This window comes from Sprattus sprattus (genome assembly GCF_963457725.1).
Source record: "Sprattus sprattus genome assembly, chromosome: 12".
NCBI classification, from domain to species: domain Eukaryota; kingdom Metazoa; phylum Chordata; class Actinopteri; order Clupeiformes; family Clupeidae; genus Sprattus; species Sprattus sprattus.
The window spans coordinates 9927920-9945852 of NC_137910.1; the positions used below are offsets into that span (position 1 = coordinate 9927920).

The following is a 17933-nucleotide window of genomic DNA, read 5'->3' on the forward strand; positions in this document are numbered from 1 at the left end:
ATTTGGTTTTGTGATCTCTGGAGCTATTTTCTGCAAGTGTGTGGGAACGTGTATCTGCCTGCCTCTTCACACAAGCCCTGGCTCTATAAACAGCTCACGGATCAGATGCTCCACACTCAAACACACACCCACTCACCCATTCATCCACTCACCCACTCACCCACTCACCCACTCACTCACACACACACACGCGTATTCACACCAACTCTCTCTCTCATACACACACACATACACACACTTGATGTACGTAGGTACCTGATTCCTGTGCTTTTGTCAGGGTGGCCAGTTGTGTGGTCCTGCTCGGCCCTGCCCTGTGTCTGCTCGGCTGCAGCATCTCTGAGCGCTCTCAGCCAGTCTGTGTCACCACATGACTCCGCAGGCGGGCACTCTGGGCCAGGGCCCGCCAGCGCCACCCTCGGGTCCGGAGCTGTGGCAATGGAGGGCTCTTTGCTATCAGAACCTCGGTGTATATCTACTTCTTCAGTGACAGGGGCAGTGTCCAGGTCGTCATTTGTAATATTGCTTTTTTTATTGGCAGAATTTGGACCTTGACCTTGAGCTTCTGTGGCCAAAGCATTCTCACGTAGCATTTCAATGAAAGATTTTGAGGGTCCTTGATTCAGCTCAGACTGGGAATCAGAACTGACTGTAGCGACGGAGCAGTCTGGGCTGCTAGTCTGCAAGGAAACCGAGGAAGACTGAGTTGTGTCTGGGAATTCTGGCATGGCCTCTGTCCCCTTCGGAGCGCCACTCAGAGAGACCTCGGGCTCCTCGGCTCTGACTCTCCGTTTGATGTCTGGGCTCTGGCTGTCGCTCTGTGGTTTGGGGAGCTTCTGCGTGGACACAGCTGTGTTTTCCACCAGGTCCCCTGCGTGAGCCTCCTCAGCCGGGGTCGGAGTGGATGCATCCTCCCCCTGCTGCTCCAGATTTGCCGTAACACTTTCATTTTGCTGTGTGGGAGCTTCAGACTCTACTTGAGACTTAGTGCAACATGCCTGTGGGCCTGAAGTGTCTTTTTCTTTAAGGGGGCTCTCTGCATGTGTGTCAGTTTCCCCAGGGAAAACACTCTCGTCTTTGCTTCCCAGGACTCGGTGCTGGGGAGCCACACTTGGGGAGACAGAGGGATGGTCAGTGGGGGTTCGGATGGGAGTCGCTTCCTGCTGCTTGGGTTCAAAGGTTAAGGGAACAGAGGCCTCCTGTGTTGTGTCAGAAGCCTGACTAACATTGCTGTTGCTCTGGGTGACTTGAATGAATAGCTGCTGCTCGTCTGTTTGAAGCTGTGGGTCTGTTGTAGAGGCACTGGCGTTTACGGGAGGGGAGCTGGTGTCTTTCACAGGCAGCTCAGTGGCCTTATTGGGGTAAGGTATGTGACTCTCCTCACACTCAGCCTCTTCTTCAGTGTTATTGGGGTAAGGTATGTGACTCTCCTCACACTCAGCCTCTTCTTCAGCGGCCTGCGATGAAACAGGACATGCTGCGGGTTCACAGCCACCTCCTGGTGACACCGAAGCAGCAGTGTTCTCTCGCCTCTCTGGCTTGACCTCTTCACCCTCATTCACTGTTGTCGTGACCTTTGACTCCTGCCCTTCCTCCCGCTCTTCTCCCGTGGTGTCATTGAAACCCTTCTCATCCACACGAGGTGAGAGCTCCTCACTGACTGTGGGCATGGACACAGGGAGAGCCAGAGGAGCTGCCAACGCTCCACCGCCTTCCGGCAGCCTTTCGCGCTCCCCCTTCTCCTCTCCTGTGGTGTGACTCTCACCACCCCTGGGCTTAGCGACCTCCTCTGAATGTTTCTCGCAGCCCCCAGCGCCCCGGACTCCCTCTGCTAGTCCCAGCTGCTGTGGTGAGGCCGGACGTTCACTCAGCCCAGGATCAACACTTTCACACTCCTCTGGGCCACCGTCTGACACCCCCTTAGGGCCGTCGTCTGACACCCCCACTGGTCCACTACTAAGCTCCGGCAGCTTCTGCTTCTTGTGCTGCTGCTGCTGCTCTTCCTGTTGGTCTCGAGGCTGGGAGTCTCTCTGTGAGACAGGAGCCGAGTCGGCCTTCTGAGGGACTTGGTCCGAGCGGATCTCTGCGGGCGACTCTGAGAGGCTCTGAACTGATGATGAACGAGCGGACTCGTTTAGGTCCCTGCTCTGGCTGACTATCTGTTTAGCCGAGTCTGATTGCTCAAGGCTGCTGTCTAACAGTCGTTTGTCTTCCTTGTTTTTGTCAGGAGTCAGCGAGTCTCCCAGTTTCTCTCCAGTGTTTACTTTTCTGTCGTCCCCGACTTTTTCAAGCATTCCCACCTGTTTCTCTGTTTGCGTTTCAGTTCTACCCTCTCCTCGGTTTGCATGTGGGTTTTCCAGCATGTACGTTTTCTCTTGTGTGTCTGCCAGCTGCTCGGCTGATTTGCTCCGTTTTCCCTCAATTTCATTCACCGAGCTGCTTGTTTGTTTCTTCTCATCCTGCTCCTGCTCCTGCTTGTAATCAGACTGAACACACTTGGCTTTAAAAAGCTGTTGTGTTTGTGTTGCTTCCGCTCCCATAAGGCTTTGCAGGTTTTCCTCCATTTCTTCCTTTCCTTGCAGAACCTCTTTGTTTCCTACTTCTTTGTTTACAGCGGAGGGCATGCTAGTTGGTAGCTCAGTGCTGGTGTCATGGCCGCCACTGATGAGGTCCCCCATGAGGGACTGGTCAGCATGGCCTGGAGCATTAACCGTGAGAAGATCATGGCTGTTTTTGATGGAGCTGTCTGAAGAGACAGATGATTGGGAGGTGAGTGATTCGTTATCACATGACCTCTCAGAAGTGTTTACTTTTGCTGAAAAGGCCGGTTCAACCTTAATCGATTCCTCTGTGGTGTCAGGTTTTGTGAACGGGCCACTGACTTGTGGTGAAATCCCAGTGGAAACTTCAGCATGACTGTTGAAGAGTCTGGGCCCAGTAGATGCAGTGACTGAGTCTCCAGTGTGACTGTTGTTGGGGAGTGACACACTCTCACCGGTGGCTTCTGATCCCCTACTTCCTGTATCACAGACTGACTTCACAACACCGCCCCCTGACAAACTGTCACGCTGTGCCGTCTCCTCAGGTTTACAGCCGCTGCTGCTGGATAAGACTTGCACTGCGGAGCCAGAAGCCGTCTCCTCTGATACAGGATTCTCAGGTGGGAAAGGAGCATAAGCAATTCTCTCTTTCTCCTTCTTTTTTTCTGCCGAGTCATAATTCCTTCCACTACTGCTGGCTACACCCTCACTTATAATACTGTGTGTCATGACAGCCACATCCTGTCTCTCCTCAGTGCATGAGAGGCCATTAGATGGACTGGTGCTCGTGATATCACATTCGTTTACAAGCTCACGGTGACTCAGCATCGGGCCCGGAGGCTTCAGAACAATGGTTGGCACGGCAGCCGGCTCAGTCTCCGTGGCAGCCTCGGGAAGGGAGCCTTTAGAGGACTGAGGAGCCGCAGTGCCCTCGACACCCTCCTGGCACGGTTGGGTTTGGGGCAGAGAGTCAGAATTTTGCGTAGGTTGGTTGGCTGCGTTGTCTGGTTTCGTTGAATCGGCTCCATCCGTGGTAATAAACAGTGTCTCCGATTCGACAGAGGTCGCAGGTGGTTTCTCAGGGGTCACCCCCACGGAGGGTAGCAGAGCCTGGGCAACGTCAGGTGGAATCCAGAGAGCATCACACGGGGAAGTACTGACCATGCTGGGATCAACAGCAGGGGGGGAGGAGACAGACTGTAACTCACACTTAGCAGGGACTGATTCAGGCAAGACTGTTTCAGCTGGCACCACTGTTGATGACTCTGATACTGGCTCCTGCTTTAACTGATCACTGGCCAAACTTCCCGAATCGCCCTCATGTTTGCCGTCTGTCTTCTGAAGCTCCACCAAGCTGTCAGCATCAGCACAATAGTTGACATCATTGTGTGTCAGTTCACCCTTAATCAAACAATCATTATCCACCTGTTGTTGGCTACCTTCATTTTGCTGATTCACATTCTCAGAAACAACAGCATGTTTTTTTTCCTCAGGGATTTCTTTTTCCACGTCATCATTCACTAGCCCTACAGTGTCTTCTGCATTTTTGCAGACTTCTCTTTCAACATTATCATTTATCAACAATAAAACATCAGCTGTATTTTCTCTCTCCTCTTTCTTCTCTTTGGTATTCTTCAAACATTCAGAATCACTTTCATGTTTTTCTTCTTCTCTTTCCTGGCTCGTGCTGTGTTCTGAACCAGCTAAGGGCCCTGCTGTCATATGACCTTTGACCCCGGTGACCTCTGCCCTCTTACCCTCATCAGCAGCGTTGTTGCAGGTGTCAGCACTTTGACTCTCGGCTTTGAGTGAAACATCGACGCACACTTCCTGACATTCTCCTTTCTCCTGAGAAGCAGGCAGAGCATCATCCGGTGCTTTTCCAGTCTTTTCATCATAGGAAGCTGACTCTGCTGTCTGCTTATCCTCCTGGCTGGGTTCTGTGAGGCCGGCGCTCGTTGTTTTCCCTCCACGCTGTTCCTCCTTCTGTGTTGCTCCGGGTTCTTCCGCATTGCTTTCGTGTTTGGGTTCTTTCAGCTCTGCAGGACTCTCGCCTGTGAATTGTGGTTGCGTTTGAGGGGGCACCTCTGGCGTCTTCGTCCCAAAGTACTCCTGGAAGCTGAAGCTGGTCTCCGACACCGGGTGTCGCAGGCTCTCGTGCACAGTCAGGGGAGGCAAGGAGGAGCAGACGACTGGAGTGACGTTCGGAACGCCGGGAACGCCTGGCACGCCTGGCAAGCATCTCCCATCTTTTCTCTTCAAGATGTTCCCCACACTGCTGTAGCTGCCAATAGTTTCCCACATGGTGGGCTGACACTCACCAGGCTGCGGCGCCGTCGACGTCACGCTCTCCGGAGGTTGTGGACTCCCGGTGCCAAGTAGCTGTGGCGGGTCGTGGGACGGCTCTACCTGTTGCCGGCTGGCACCGACTGAAGAAGCCCTCTGTGTTGCAGCCTCTGAGGGTGGCAGAGCAGCACTGAATGCCCCCTCCTGTGAGGGTGGCAAAGTGGCACTGAATGCCCTCTCTTCTGCTGTTGTTTTCAGGCACCGATTCAGCTCAGCCTCTCTCTGCCCCTCTGCTTTTCTCTCAGCGCCGGCAGAGTTTGTTGGAGAGAGAGGAGGCGGAGAGTGATTGGCTGAGTCTGAGCTGCCTGGAGGAGAGTCCGGTTTGGCAGAGATGAGAGAGATTGGCTCACCGCTGACAGGCAGTGGAAGAGGGTCCTGTTTAGCAGAGATGAGAGAGATAAGCTCACCGCTGCTGTGGTGCTGCTGTGCTTCTGTAGCCTGTGGCTCAGAGGCAGAGTCGCAGGGCTGACATGTCTCAGTGTCCGTCGTCAGTGACAACTCACTGGGTGAACCCGCTGGCTGTCTGAGCGAAGACTGCGCTCCACCTCCTCTCTGCTCCCTCCTCTCCTCCTCCTTCTCTGTGTGTCTCTCTCCCTCTCCCTCTCTGTCTCTCTCCAATCTTCCTGCGCTATCTTCCTGGCTGTCTCGTCCTCTCTGAAGCCCGCGAGGAGCAGCACTGTTGCTGGTGCAGGGCTGGTCCTCTGTCTGGAGTGATTTAGGCTCTCCTCCCTCGGCTGGTGAGACAGCGTCTGTCCCTGGGGAGCAGTTTGTTGGCTGTCCCCCTCCCTTGCCCCCTCCCTTCCCCCCTCCCTTCCCCTCACTCACCACTGAGTTCTGTTCGCAGCTACTGCTTTTAATGCCACTGCTGCCACTGTTGCTGCTGCTGTCTCTGTTGCTGCTGCTGCTGCAGACACTGGGAAACGCAGTTTTCTTCTCCTCCACTCCCAATGCAGGTGAGCAATTAATCTGGGAGTAGATGAACGTGGGCTCGGGCTGCCTACCAGGGAGGCTGTCACTCTCCTCCTGCTCGCCTGTTGGGATCAGAGGCTTGTGCGTCTCACTAAAAGGTGCAGCTCCGACTGCTGCCTCAGAATCCGCTGCTTTCAGCGTTTGGTCTGTCTCGCTCAGATCGCCTCTCTTCTTCTCTCGCTCTCCCTCGCTCTCTATCATTTCTGGCATCGTGGGTGTTGTCAGTGGCAACGCGGTGGGATCGGCTGCAGCCCGCACGGAAGCCTCTTGACGAGCGCTCTCTCCCTCCTCCTTCTTCTCCTCCTCCTCCTTTCCCACACAAGAGTGGACCGGGAGGAGTGTTAGGTCCAAAGAGAGCGTTTGCTCTTTATTCAGAGGCTCTTGCTCTATTTTCAGCTGGGCAGGCTTGCTAATAGGACCTCTTTCTGCCTGGTTATCACTGAGTGCTTCCTGCGGGTGAGTTAGAGCTATTTCGTCCTGGTTAAGCGCTTTACCTTGATTCAGGGAGGCTGATTTCTCCTGGTTAAACACAAACGCTCCACCTTCGTCTACTTTGAGTGTTTCCACCTGACTCTGAGTGCCTAATCTTTCCCGTTCGCTCTCTGACTCATCTTCCGCCTTCACAGGAAGTGTGCTGATGCTCTGGTCTGGCAGTGGCCCTGATCCCTCAGGAGCTCCAGGCTCGCCCACGGCCCCAGGGCGGCTCAGATCAATGGCCTGGGCCACGGCTGCAGACATCCCCACCGCATTTTTGTCATTTTCCACCCTGGCTATTGCCTGACCGTGGCAGGATGTGGGAGTGTGTGTGTATGTGTGTGTGTGCGCTATTGACTGGTCGTGGGGGTGTGGGGGTGTGTGTGTGTATGTGTATGTGTGTGCTATTGACTGGTCGTGGCAGGGTGGGGTTTCCGGCTCTGATGTGTCTCTGAAGAGGGACCCATCTGCCTGGCTGTGGTCAGCCGGCTGCTCCTGCCCCAGAGTGGGGGCCAATGAGAGGGCAGGTGAAATCTGGGGGAGGGTAAGATGAGCCAGCACAGACGCGGAGGATGGGGACGGGGGGCAGATGTCCCCCTCCCTCTGGGGACTCAGCTGTTCTTGTAAATCTGAGCCTGGGGCCCCGGGAGACTGCGCGATGGTCCCAGGCATGATGTCGTCTTTTGTCTCTCCGCTGCGTGTCTTCGTCGGCGCATGATGTGCATGATGTGTCTGCGTCTCAGCCTGTGGGTTTGTCTGCTGGTCACCTCGTGTGTCTACACTGGGGGCTGAGTCTGTGAGGGAGACCGTCTCCGCTGCGGTCTGTGGGAACAGGGCCGACTCTGAGTGCTGGTTTGACTCATCCTGTGGCAGATTAGCCTCGCTTTGTGCGTCTTTTGCCTCCAGGTCCTTGAAGGAATTTGCTGCTTTCTTAGTCTGTGAGTTCAGTAAGAGGCTGACTTCTGCTGCAGTACATTGTGGAGGTGCGCTTGCACAGGCTTCACTTCCTGAATCTCTCATAGACAGGTCTTTTACTTCCACTGTTGCCTGGAGCCCGTTTGCGGCTAGTTTTGCCTCACGAGTTTGCATTCCCTCTACACTGCTCTTGGGCCTTACTTCATCCTCTGTGAGTAAACAAATATCTGCCTGTTCCTGCTTCAATGCTGTATTTGTTTCCGTCTGTGATCCTATCTCAGTCTCTGTCTGACAGACTGCCCCTTGTTTTATTGTGGCTTCACTCACCTTTGACTCTTTAGGCTCTTTGTCCCGTTCGGCATAATTGGCTTCGCCTAAAATGTAGCTTTTGAAACTGAAACTGACCGCCTCCTCCTGCCCAGTTGCCATGGCGCTTGACTGAGTTCCACTGTTACCCTGGAGATCTGTCTCACGCCCCGGCTGGGTGGCTGCCACCTTCTGACTCGCACCTTTCTTCTTCCTTTTCCTTCTTTTCCCTTCCTTTTTAGTCGTGGCCTCAGACGGATACCTGCCAGCGTCTTGGCCGGGCCCTGCAGAGTCTGCTTGGCAGGACATACCGAGGGAGGCCATTTGCTGCTCACATTCCTGGAAGGCAGCTTGGAGCTCCAAGTTAATTTGCTGGGATGAGGAGAGGGGCGGGGTGGGCTCCTCCTGAGGCCCAGCAGGAGAGTGGGTCTGGTGCGGGGGGCCGCTATGAACTGGGTCACCCTCCGGGCTGCAGATCCAGGACAGAGCAGAACCAAAAAGAGGTCGATAGGGACAAAGTTAGCATGGGGCAGAGCTGTTGGTCAATGCTGCCATCGCAATCCACACACTGCAACCCAAAACGGCCCCGCCTCCCACTTCAATTCAAAACTGATGATGGCGAGAGGGCATCATGCAGAGACACTCCACTTCAATCTGCACACGTTGCATCACAGCACCACAGCAAACTCACCCTCATCAGAGCCACGAGCCATGCCACAGCATCTACATCTACACATACACACACACACACACACACACACACGCACACACACACACACACACCCTCATCAGAGCCACGAGCCATGCCACAGCATCTACACACACACACACACACCCTCATCAGACCCACGAGCCAGGCCACAGCATCCACACCAGACACAAGAGCAGCTATATCATAGAACATTATCTCCGCACACACACACACACCAGACAGACCAGACACAAGAGCAGCTATATCATAGTTCATCATCTCTACACACACACACACACACACACACACACACACACACCAGACACAAGAGCAGCTATATCATAGTACATCATCCCCCCCCCCCCATCACAAACACACACAGGCACAGACACAGGCACACACGCACACACACACTTGCACACCCTCAGTCACAGGCGCACAGATGTTACTGAGATCAGGGTCAATGCTTCCTCCATCCATCACTAGCCCTAATGGAAATCTGGATACACAGATTGGCCATTTAGCTTTCAGAGGAACACACACACACACACACACACACACACACACAAACACACACACACACACACAGACACACAGACACACACACACACAGACACACACCCACACACACACACACACAGACACACACACACACACACACACACACACACACACACACACACACACACACACACACACACACACACACACACACACACACACACACACACACACACACACACACAGGAGACTCAGCTTCCCAGAGTCAGGTGGGAATCATGACTGCTGAGTCACAATGCAAGTCAATGCTGAGTCACAATGCAAGTCTAACAAGTAGCAGAGCAGCCATGTTGTTTATTGGTTTTCCAGTCAAGTAAACATGATGTACTGCAGGCCTCCATTTTGTGACAACACAGATTTACCTCCAGCATATTTGTCTGTCATTACAAAGCCAGAGGTATCATTCATTCTCAACTGCAAATGGAAACATACCGGTACTTAAAAAAAAAATCATTACCCAAGCAAGTCTCAAAAGGGTTGAGCGCTCCTTCACAACACAACCTCTGCCCTGACAACAAGCCACACCACAACACACCACGCCACACCATACCACACCACGCCACACCCCTACCCGCCTGCCTAAATCCTTAACTGATCCCTGCACACATGAAAGACTGGCACTCCCTGACCCTGTGTGTTTTAGTTTCTTTCTTTCTCTCTCTTTCTCGGTCTCAGAGAGGAAAGGTTTAAATGGTTTAATGACACACTAGGGCAGCAGTGGGAAGGGAGGGAGAGAGAGAAAGAGAGAGGGAGGGAGGGAGAGAAAGAGAGAGGGAGGGAGGGAGAGAGAGGAAAAGAGTGAGTGAGAGAGAAAGACACAGAGAGAGAGAGACAGAATCAGAGAAAGAGAGAGAGGGACACACACAGACAGACAGAGAGAGGGAGAGAGGGAGAGAGACAGACAGACAGACAGCCAGACAGAGAGAGCGAGGGGGTTGAGCTCATACTACTGCCTATGTGCCAGGCTGGGGGCAGGCCGGGGCCTCTTGGCGTAGACACTCCTCTGCAGGTCCTCTGCACCGCTGCACCACAGGCAGCCATTAATCAAGACTCTGTCTCCATTCTGTTACTCTTTCTTTCTTTCTCTTTCTCTTTCTCTTTCTCTTTATCTATCTCTCTCTCTCCCTCTCTCCATTAACCAAGACTCTGTCTTCATTCTGTTACTATTTCTCAATCTCTCTCGCTTTCCACACATCTCATTCTTGGCTGTTCTTAAATGAATCTCTCCTCTCTCTTTCTCTCTTTCTCTCTCTCTCTCTCTCTCTCTCTCTCTCTCTCTGTCTCTTCTCTTCCAGGCTTTATATCCTTCTTATTATTATATTACATATTATTATATTATATCATTTCCCTGGCCACTTTAAACTTAATCCTGAGCATCCAATGGTCTTGTGCGGAGGCTTTGCACATGTATCAACAGAATAAATATACACGGCATAAATATACAAGGCACATTCAACTTAACAACAGCTGCATTCCACATAGGAAATCACCTGGTTAAAGAACCTGGGCCATAAATAAAGCCTTTGTTTGCACTAACACCATAGATACAGCTTTAAAATTCCTCACCTTGCTAACCTGAACACACACACACACACACACACACACACACACACACACACACACACACACACACACACACACACACACACACACACACATCATAGATACAGCTTTAAACTTCCTCACCTTGCTAGCCATAACCCTTGCTTTGTGGGCGCTATCCCAGGGACCAAACCAGCGATTAACTGCACAGAGCTGAGCTGGAAGTTACTCCTCTTTCCAACACTGAAGAGAGTCATAGCGTTACAAGTCAAACACTGGGCAGGCTCTCTCTCTCTCTCTCTCTCTCTTTCTCTAGCACTGTCTCCACACCTGTTAGTTTGCGCTGGTTGTCATGGCGTTCCACAAGCATTTCCTGAAGCTTCCGGCCCTCTGACTGAAGCCCATTCAGCTGTGGTGTGCAGACCAGAGCCATGTTCACCACAGGAGCCACTCAGCAAGCGGATGTTAGATACGGCAGCCAGGTCAGGCAAGAGAAGCCAAGAGTCATCAGCCAATCGCAACACAAACACAGGCCTGGAGAAAAACTCTCCGAAAACTCAGACGACGGAAGATATTAAAACGCTCACTCGCAAGACAGCACACTAAAGCACACGCCAGGGTGTACTTCCTCACAAACCACTGCAAATCAATACACTCACATCCTGACCACCACAAAGAGAGGGAGAGATGTATGGCCAGATCGATCGTTCCTAATGTATGGGTGGTCTGCCTTTTCGAGCAGGCAGTGTGTGCACATCAAATTGACAGGAAGAAATAGTGATCAAATAAAAAAAAGTGTGTGTTTAAGAGGTCCCTGGGTGGTAACTCAGGCCCCAGAAGCCTCAGGCTGATAAGGCCACACATCTGTCTCCCTCTCTCTGAGGGGGTGTAGATAGGGCCACACATCTGCCTCTCTCTCTCTGGGGGTGTGTGATCTCTGATACCTCTTCCCAATGCCCAGGGCCGGGGGACCCATGTCCATGTAGTGCTGCAGCCCAGCCAAGAGAGGGTTTGCTGGGCCAGACAGTGTCACTGTCTCACTCTTCATCTCACCTGAGCTCACCTGTTCACTCCTGTAGCACAGGTGTTAACACGCACCGCACCGCAACACATAAGCACACATACACACAAACACACATGGAGAGAAATGACTGTCAGTTATAATGGAATAATATCAAACAGTAAACTCCTTTCATATAACATCTGGGCGACTCAGTTGCAGAGTCCGAAACCACTTATTCTACTTCTGTATGCTCCTACTATGTAACCAATTGGCCACCATGCTGATACAGATCCGTATTGCCCTCTAACGTAATTTTCAAAATGAGCGATATTGATAGACATCAACAGCCATGAGGAAATTCAGAAGCAGCGAAAATGTGTTATTGAAAGTGATGATAAAGACTAGAAACTATAGTTTGAATCACTTGTGTTGTTACTTTACTGTAAATTAAAGCCATTTTTGCAGAACTGTGTTGTCCGTTTTCTATTGATCATTCTAACTTGAAGTTAGCAAGTTATTGGTTGCTACGAAACACCTAAAAAACACATTGTGTCATGAGAAGACTTGAGAGCTGAACAAAACGACATGTTTTCTATTAACAATTACCATAAAATGCCATATAATAAACAATTGACTAACCTCGACTGTTTGGTCATGCCGGGAAATATCAAAATTCAGCTTTGGTGTATTAACCTCGCTATCACTCGGCCGTTTAAGCCTCAGTTTTATATTCACCGCATGGCCTCACTCTCGGTAAGTGAGTAGTTAATATTGGGAAAATTAGCTCTGTCCATCCCTCAGTACGTCTCATCCTATCCCTGACCATGGCTTAATGATTCATCACTCGTGACCATTGCAAACAATGAAAATCCACAGAGCTCTGTTTAAACTATCTGTCTCGTCTTCTCTGACAGATAAGTCAGGTCTCCCTTTCAACATCAAAGCCCCTCCTGCCGATGAGCTCCTCTCTGTTGTCCACGGCATCATTTATATGAATACTGAGCTGCCGTTTGACGTGACAAATGACTGTGACATTGACGACAGGTGAGGTCACCCTGGGAACATTACCGCGCCGTCTCATCATAAATGCTCGTGCTGATGCGGCACGGCCAGACTGGCAGCCTTCAGGCATTGTCCACTCAAAACAGGACACTGTGATTTGATCGTTTTCTCCTTGATCACGGTCATGTGGTCTTTAAGTCTAAACCCTAAACCTGGCGCTGGTATCTCAGTCATCAGGGTTAGTCAGAGTTTCCACAGAAAGGAGTGGGTGCCCCTAAAGGAAAATAATAACACGTCTCTATCTGACTGCCTGCCTGCCTGACTGACTGACTGACATGGCTGGGGTTGTGCCGCTCGGGCATGTTAGGTCAGGTAGGCATAGCTCATCTCCTACAAACTGATTTCTTGCAGCTACAAAAACAGACGCCGCCTCTGATAGGGATCTATGACAAGCCCTCAGAAAACAGGGAACACTGCGAGAGGGCTGAGCTTCAGGCTGCTGATTAATGCATGATGTTTGTAGCTCTAATGTCTACATGAAATTAGGAAAAGACGCTGAAGTGTTGCTTTAAGTCAGCCGTCCAACGGAAGCTAGAGAACCAGGAAGTGACTTTAACCACTCTTCCTCTGAAATCAGTCTTCTGTGAAACCTCTGTGTTATTCCCTCACCCAACCCCGCCCCCCCACAGACACAGACACAGACACAGACACAGAAACAGACACACACACACACACACACACACACACACACACACACACACACACACACACACACACACACACACTCCCACTCACATAACCCAGCAAACAAATCCCATCTTGTTTGCCTGATGATCGTTTGATTAGTTGACTCTCACACTAGTGGAAAACCTTGGGTGAGTTTGAGAGCTTACACACACGAGTGAGTGTGATGAAGAGAAAAAAGAGCATGTAGGTGCTTGTCCCTGAGTGTTTCCGTGCATGCGTGTGTGTGTGTGTGCGTGTGTGTGTGCGTGTGTGCTCTCTTCACTTACCCAAGAGACGTCCCCCAAGTGAGGTTGAGCTCGGTGCTGAGGTCAGTGCTGGGCAGCAGGTCATGTGGAAACTCCAGCTCCTCCCTGTCCTCTGCCTGGCGACCCCAGCGCTCCTCGTCCTCGGCAGAGCGCGGTAGCCGTGGCGACGGGCTGCCCTGTGCGTCGTCCTGTCCGTGGGCTGCGGGCAGCGAGGTGTGGACCGCTCCGCTCTCAGCCCTGCTCTCCCTCTTCTCCGCTGCTGATCTTTCTGTGTGAACTTCAGCCTGGGAGACACACACACGGAGACACACACACACACACACACACAGAGACACACACTTAGAGCACAGACATCTTTGAGAATCTCCCTTGATTATGGATTGTCGATCGTGCACTAATGGCGGTTGATGACGTCTTAGTTTCTATTGTGTACGGAGCACAGATCAAACACTTTACACACAGTTAAAATGCACACACACACACACACAGACACACAGCCACACACACACACGCACACACACACACACACATACACACACACCTGAGCAAACATCCCTATGAGTAAACAAACACACCCTCTTTAACTAAGTGCCGAGGTAAGCCATTGCACACACACATACAAACACACACACCCCGACCTTTTGCCTCAGACGCACTGATCACATTACAGCACGCAATCACAAGCTCCCATCATGGCCTGCAGGAGTCCAACAGTCATGAAACTGAAACTGGACACATAAACACAAACCTCTAGGATACGCATGTATATAGCACAAACCGCTAGGATACGCATGTATATAGCACAAACCTCTAGGATAAGCATGTATATAGCATAAACCTCTAGGATACCCATGTAGTCTGCATGTAAATAGCACTGTTTACCCAACCAAGCAGACACTTGATTACTCAGAAATCTATGGGACTGTCTGGGCCTTCATCTGATGTGGATTTTCCTCATTACACAAATCAGTTGCTGATCAAATCACAGCAGATGGGAACTTGGAGGCGATCCAAGACACCCTGTTACAAATGATTTTTTCCTTCAATGTAACGAATCCTGTCAGGCTTGTTTATAATCCCCCTGTGTCTCCAACCATTGCACAACAGCTCCTCATTACCAAACAAACACAGAACAATAGAAGGTTGTAAACTGTGAGACTTGTAACGATTTGACTAAATATATATTTTAAGACTGTATACCTATTTGTTTGAGCAATACATTTGCACAGCATGAAAAACTTGAATACTTCTGTCTTCTTTCAGATGTGTTTCAGCTATTTCTCTGTTCAATTTGATCATTAACTATCAGTCAATCAATGTCAATGTGGAAACAACAGCGATATTTTCCAAAAGCAAAAAAATGGGGAAATATAATGTTTAATATCAGGCCGAGCAGATGGTAAATAAATCAGTGTGTTACAGTGAAAGACTTCCCCTCCTGCAATGGCCCTTCATCGATTCACAGATGGGGGGTATATGATTACAAACACAGCCTTCTACATAACTGGATCATGTGACAAAGCCTTCTACATAACTGGATCATGTGACACAGCCATGCCTCGGAGATACATTAGAAGCCATGCCACCCACTACACTCAGAAACCATTATGGCTTCCCATAAAGGGAATCCCCCTGACATCTGAAAAAACACACGCACACACACACAAACACACACACACACACACACTGGATTCACGCTCAGCACACACACACGCATGCACTCTTTCAAAAGAAGAATGAGATAAGCGAGTGTGTTCACTCATGCAAAAACTCAGAGTCAGACTTGTGCGCCCACTACCTCACGCACACACACATTATCACCGTCAGAATGCCTCCAAAATTGAGGTCACACCGAATCTAAAAGTAGCAGGGCTCCTTAGTAGAGCAAGTACACCCACTGAACCACTGCTGCTATGGTAGCTGCTTTGAAACGAGGTGCATCTAAGCATCGTGTATTCCAAAAGCGCAGGTGTAGGTCTTAGATCGATGGGCCGGTGGGTGAACACTGAAAACAAATTGGATTTGCCGGATCTGACTTCTTGATGTGAAAAACAGAACCTGCCGAGGCTGCCAGCTGATCAGACCATAAACAGTTTGAGGTGGGGGGAGATCTGAGGAGATTGAGATGTCTCTCTCTATCAGTAAAATAGCTACAAGACATAGCTCCACAGCTGAGTCTCTCACCATCCCTGCAACGAATGTTAAGGGAGAGGGTTTGACATTTACAATAAACATTTCTAAAAAAAAAAAAGGTTCTATCTGCTTCTCCAAGTTCAGTCAACTTTAGTCAATGGAACCCGAGGGTGAAGTCGCTAATCACCCATGACAACTTCATTGTGCTGAGTCAGCTTTTATTAGGGGCCTCCATTGTGCGGAGTCAGCTTTTATCAGGGGCCTGGACATGAAAAGGTGCCTGAACTTAAGTGATTCCCTAGTTGGGAGCACACAGTGTGTTTCCAGAGCTCAAACAGGCCTCTTTCTCTCTCTCTCTCTCTCTGTGTCTCTCTCTCTCTCTATCTCTCTCACCCCCTCTCTCTCTCTCCTTCTGTCTCTCTCTGTTTCTCTCTCTCCCTCCCTCCCTCCCTCCTTCTCTCTCTCTCTCTCTGCACCTGTTTTTCTGCATCACAATGCGGAGCCCCGGTGAGCTCTCTGCTTGCCCTCCTCTTCTCTCCCTCTGTGGGCCTTTCTGGTGAAAGAGCCAGAGGCAGGGATCACCTTACGCCCGAAGGACAAAGGACCGGGTGAACAGGGCAGAGGAGTTTTTCTTTCTTTTTTTTTTGGTTGAGTCATAAGGAGAGTTCCTCTTGCTGCCACCAGCCTGCATCATCACACACACACACACACACACACTGGACAGGACATCTTAACTATTTCAACCACACAGATGAGTACTTCGCAGCTTAGAGTCCATGACAAAAGCTATTGCAGTCCTTTACAGCAACAGGAAGCTTGACCCAAAACCTCATGTCTTGGAGTGTAAACCTTTCTCCTGTTTCTATTCATATTAATGAGGTACCCACTTTGTTCCCCCCCTCTCTGCCAAGAGGCTTTTCTCTCTGCATTCTATCCTGTCTATGTTGCCCCTTCTTCTCCTCCAAACTAATTGGAATGAAATTGTTAAGAAGCAAACACAACAACATTAGGTCGCTGCACACACCATGACAAATTGCGTCCGACGTGCACACTCCAGGTAACCGTCTCCCATCAGGAACCACCCTCGACTTAAACACATTCTACCACCATCAGGAACCACCCTCGACTTAAACCCATTCACCGACCATCAGGAACCACCCTCGAGTTAAACACATTCTACTACCATCAGGAACCACCCTCGACTTAAACACATTCTACTACCATCAGGAACCACCCTCGACTTAAACACATTCTACCACCATCAGGAACCACCCTCGAGTTAAACACATTCTACCACCATCAGGAACCACCCTCGACTTAAACACATTCTACCACCATCAGGAACCACCCTCGACTTAAACCCATTCACCGACCATCAGGAACCACCCTCGAGTTAAACACATTCTACTACCATCAGGAACCACCCTCGACTTAAACACATTCTACTACCATCAGGAACCACCCTCGACTTAAACACATTCTACCACCATCAGGAACCACCCTCGAGTTAAACACATTCTACCACCATCAGGAACCACCCTCGACTTAAACACATTCTACCACCATCAGGAACCACCCTCGAGTTAAACACATTCTACCACCATCAGGAACCACCCTCGACTTAAACACATTCTACTACATTCAGGAATCACCATTGAGTGAAACACATTCTACCACATTTGCTCTGCAAAACAGGCTCTTTTCAAAGCGTCTCGGAACACAGTTCTCAAGAGTCTGCTCTTTGAGTCAACTTCCTGTTTCCTCTCTTCAGCTACACCTCGAACACAACACAAGTGCTGATCTTCATCACATACGGCCACAGACAACACGAAGACATTCAGGCAAATACGACAGAGATTGAGGGGTGTACTGGTCTCGGCTCTTATTCTTTGTATAGAATGCTACCCCTGTGTCATGTGTCATTTATGAAGAGGCACTCTACACACACACACACACACACACACACACACACCTACACACACAAGCACACACACACACGACACTGATGCACCCTCTAGCATAGGGAAGACAAAGGTCCAAAGAGAGGCGATGAAGCACGCAGCAGTTAATGGTAAACCACTGTATTCTTCTAAAGGGTGAATGACTGGCTGCCTCTTTGACATGTAGGCTCACACGAGTTGAAAGGCAGAGCCCTGAGTGTGTCCTTCCCCCTCTTACTGAGCGCTAGCAGCATGGGATGCTAACATGGGATTCCTTCATTCAGAGATGCTAAGACTTAAAACTCTGACAGGTAACCATGGCACTGTGCACATGGAGAAAAGAGCACACATGCTGCATGCATTTAGAGATGTAGACACACACACACAAACACTCTGAGATATGTATGCCTATATGAGTGCCCCTTCAAATGGCACATCAGCAGACAGTAAGCTGTCAGTGTACCAACGTGCTAAGTGCTAAAGCATACTGTCACACACATAGCCTGCATTAAATAGGCAGCA

General features: G+C 50.4%; 2 protein-coding genes across 7 annotated transcripts in view; both read right to left on the minus strand.

Moving 5' to 3' along the window:
• Nucleotides 1–5649, minus strand: part of tacc2 (transforming, acidic coiled-coil containing protein 2) — a 52332-nt gene extending 46683 nt beyond the window's left edge. For all 6 annotated transcript variants that reach the window (XM_080849242.1, XM_080849245.1, XM_080849241.1 and 3 more), the window contains exon 1: nucleotides 256–5649. In XM_080849242.1, coding sequence (XP_080705368.1) covers nucleotides 256–4841 — 4586 coding nt within the window. In that variant the 5' untranslated portion in view covers nucleotides 4842–5649. The remainder of the gene's footprint in view (nucleotides 1–255) is intronic.
• LOC308373179 (uncharacterized protein) overlaps nucleotides 4855–17933 on the minus strand; it is a gene marked incomplete at its 3' end in the record, with an annotated part of 22055 nt that continues 8976 nt past the window's right edge. The window contains exons 4-7 of the mRNA XM_080848594.1: nucleotides 13360–13622; nucleotides 11286–11414; nucleotides 5561–8016; nucleotides 4855–5027 (exon numbers count right to left, since the gene is read on the minus strand). Coding sequence (XP_080704720.1) covers nucleotides 4855–5027; nucleotides 5561–8016; nucleotides 11286–11414; nucleotides 13360–13622 — 3021 coding nt within the window. The remainder of the gene's footprint in view (nucleotides 5028–5560; nucleotides 8017–11285; nucleotides 11415–13359; nucleotides 13623–17933) is intronic.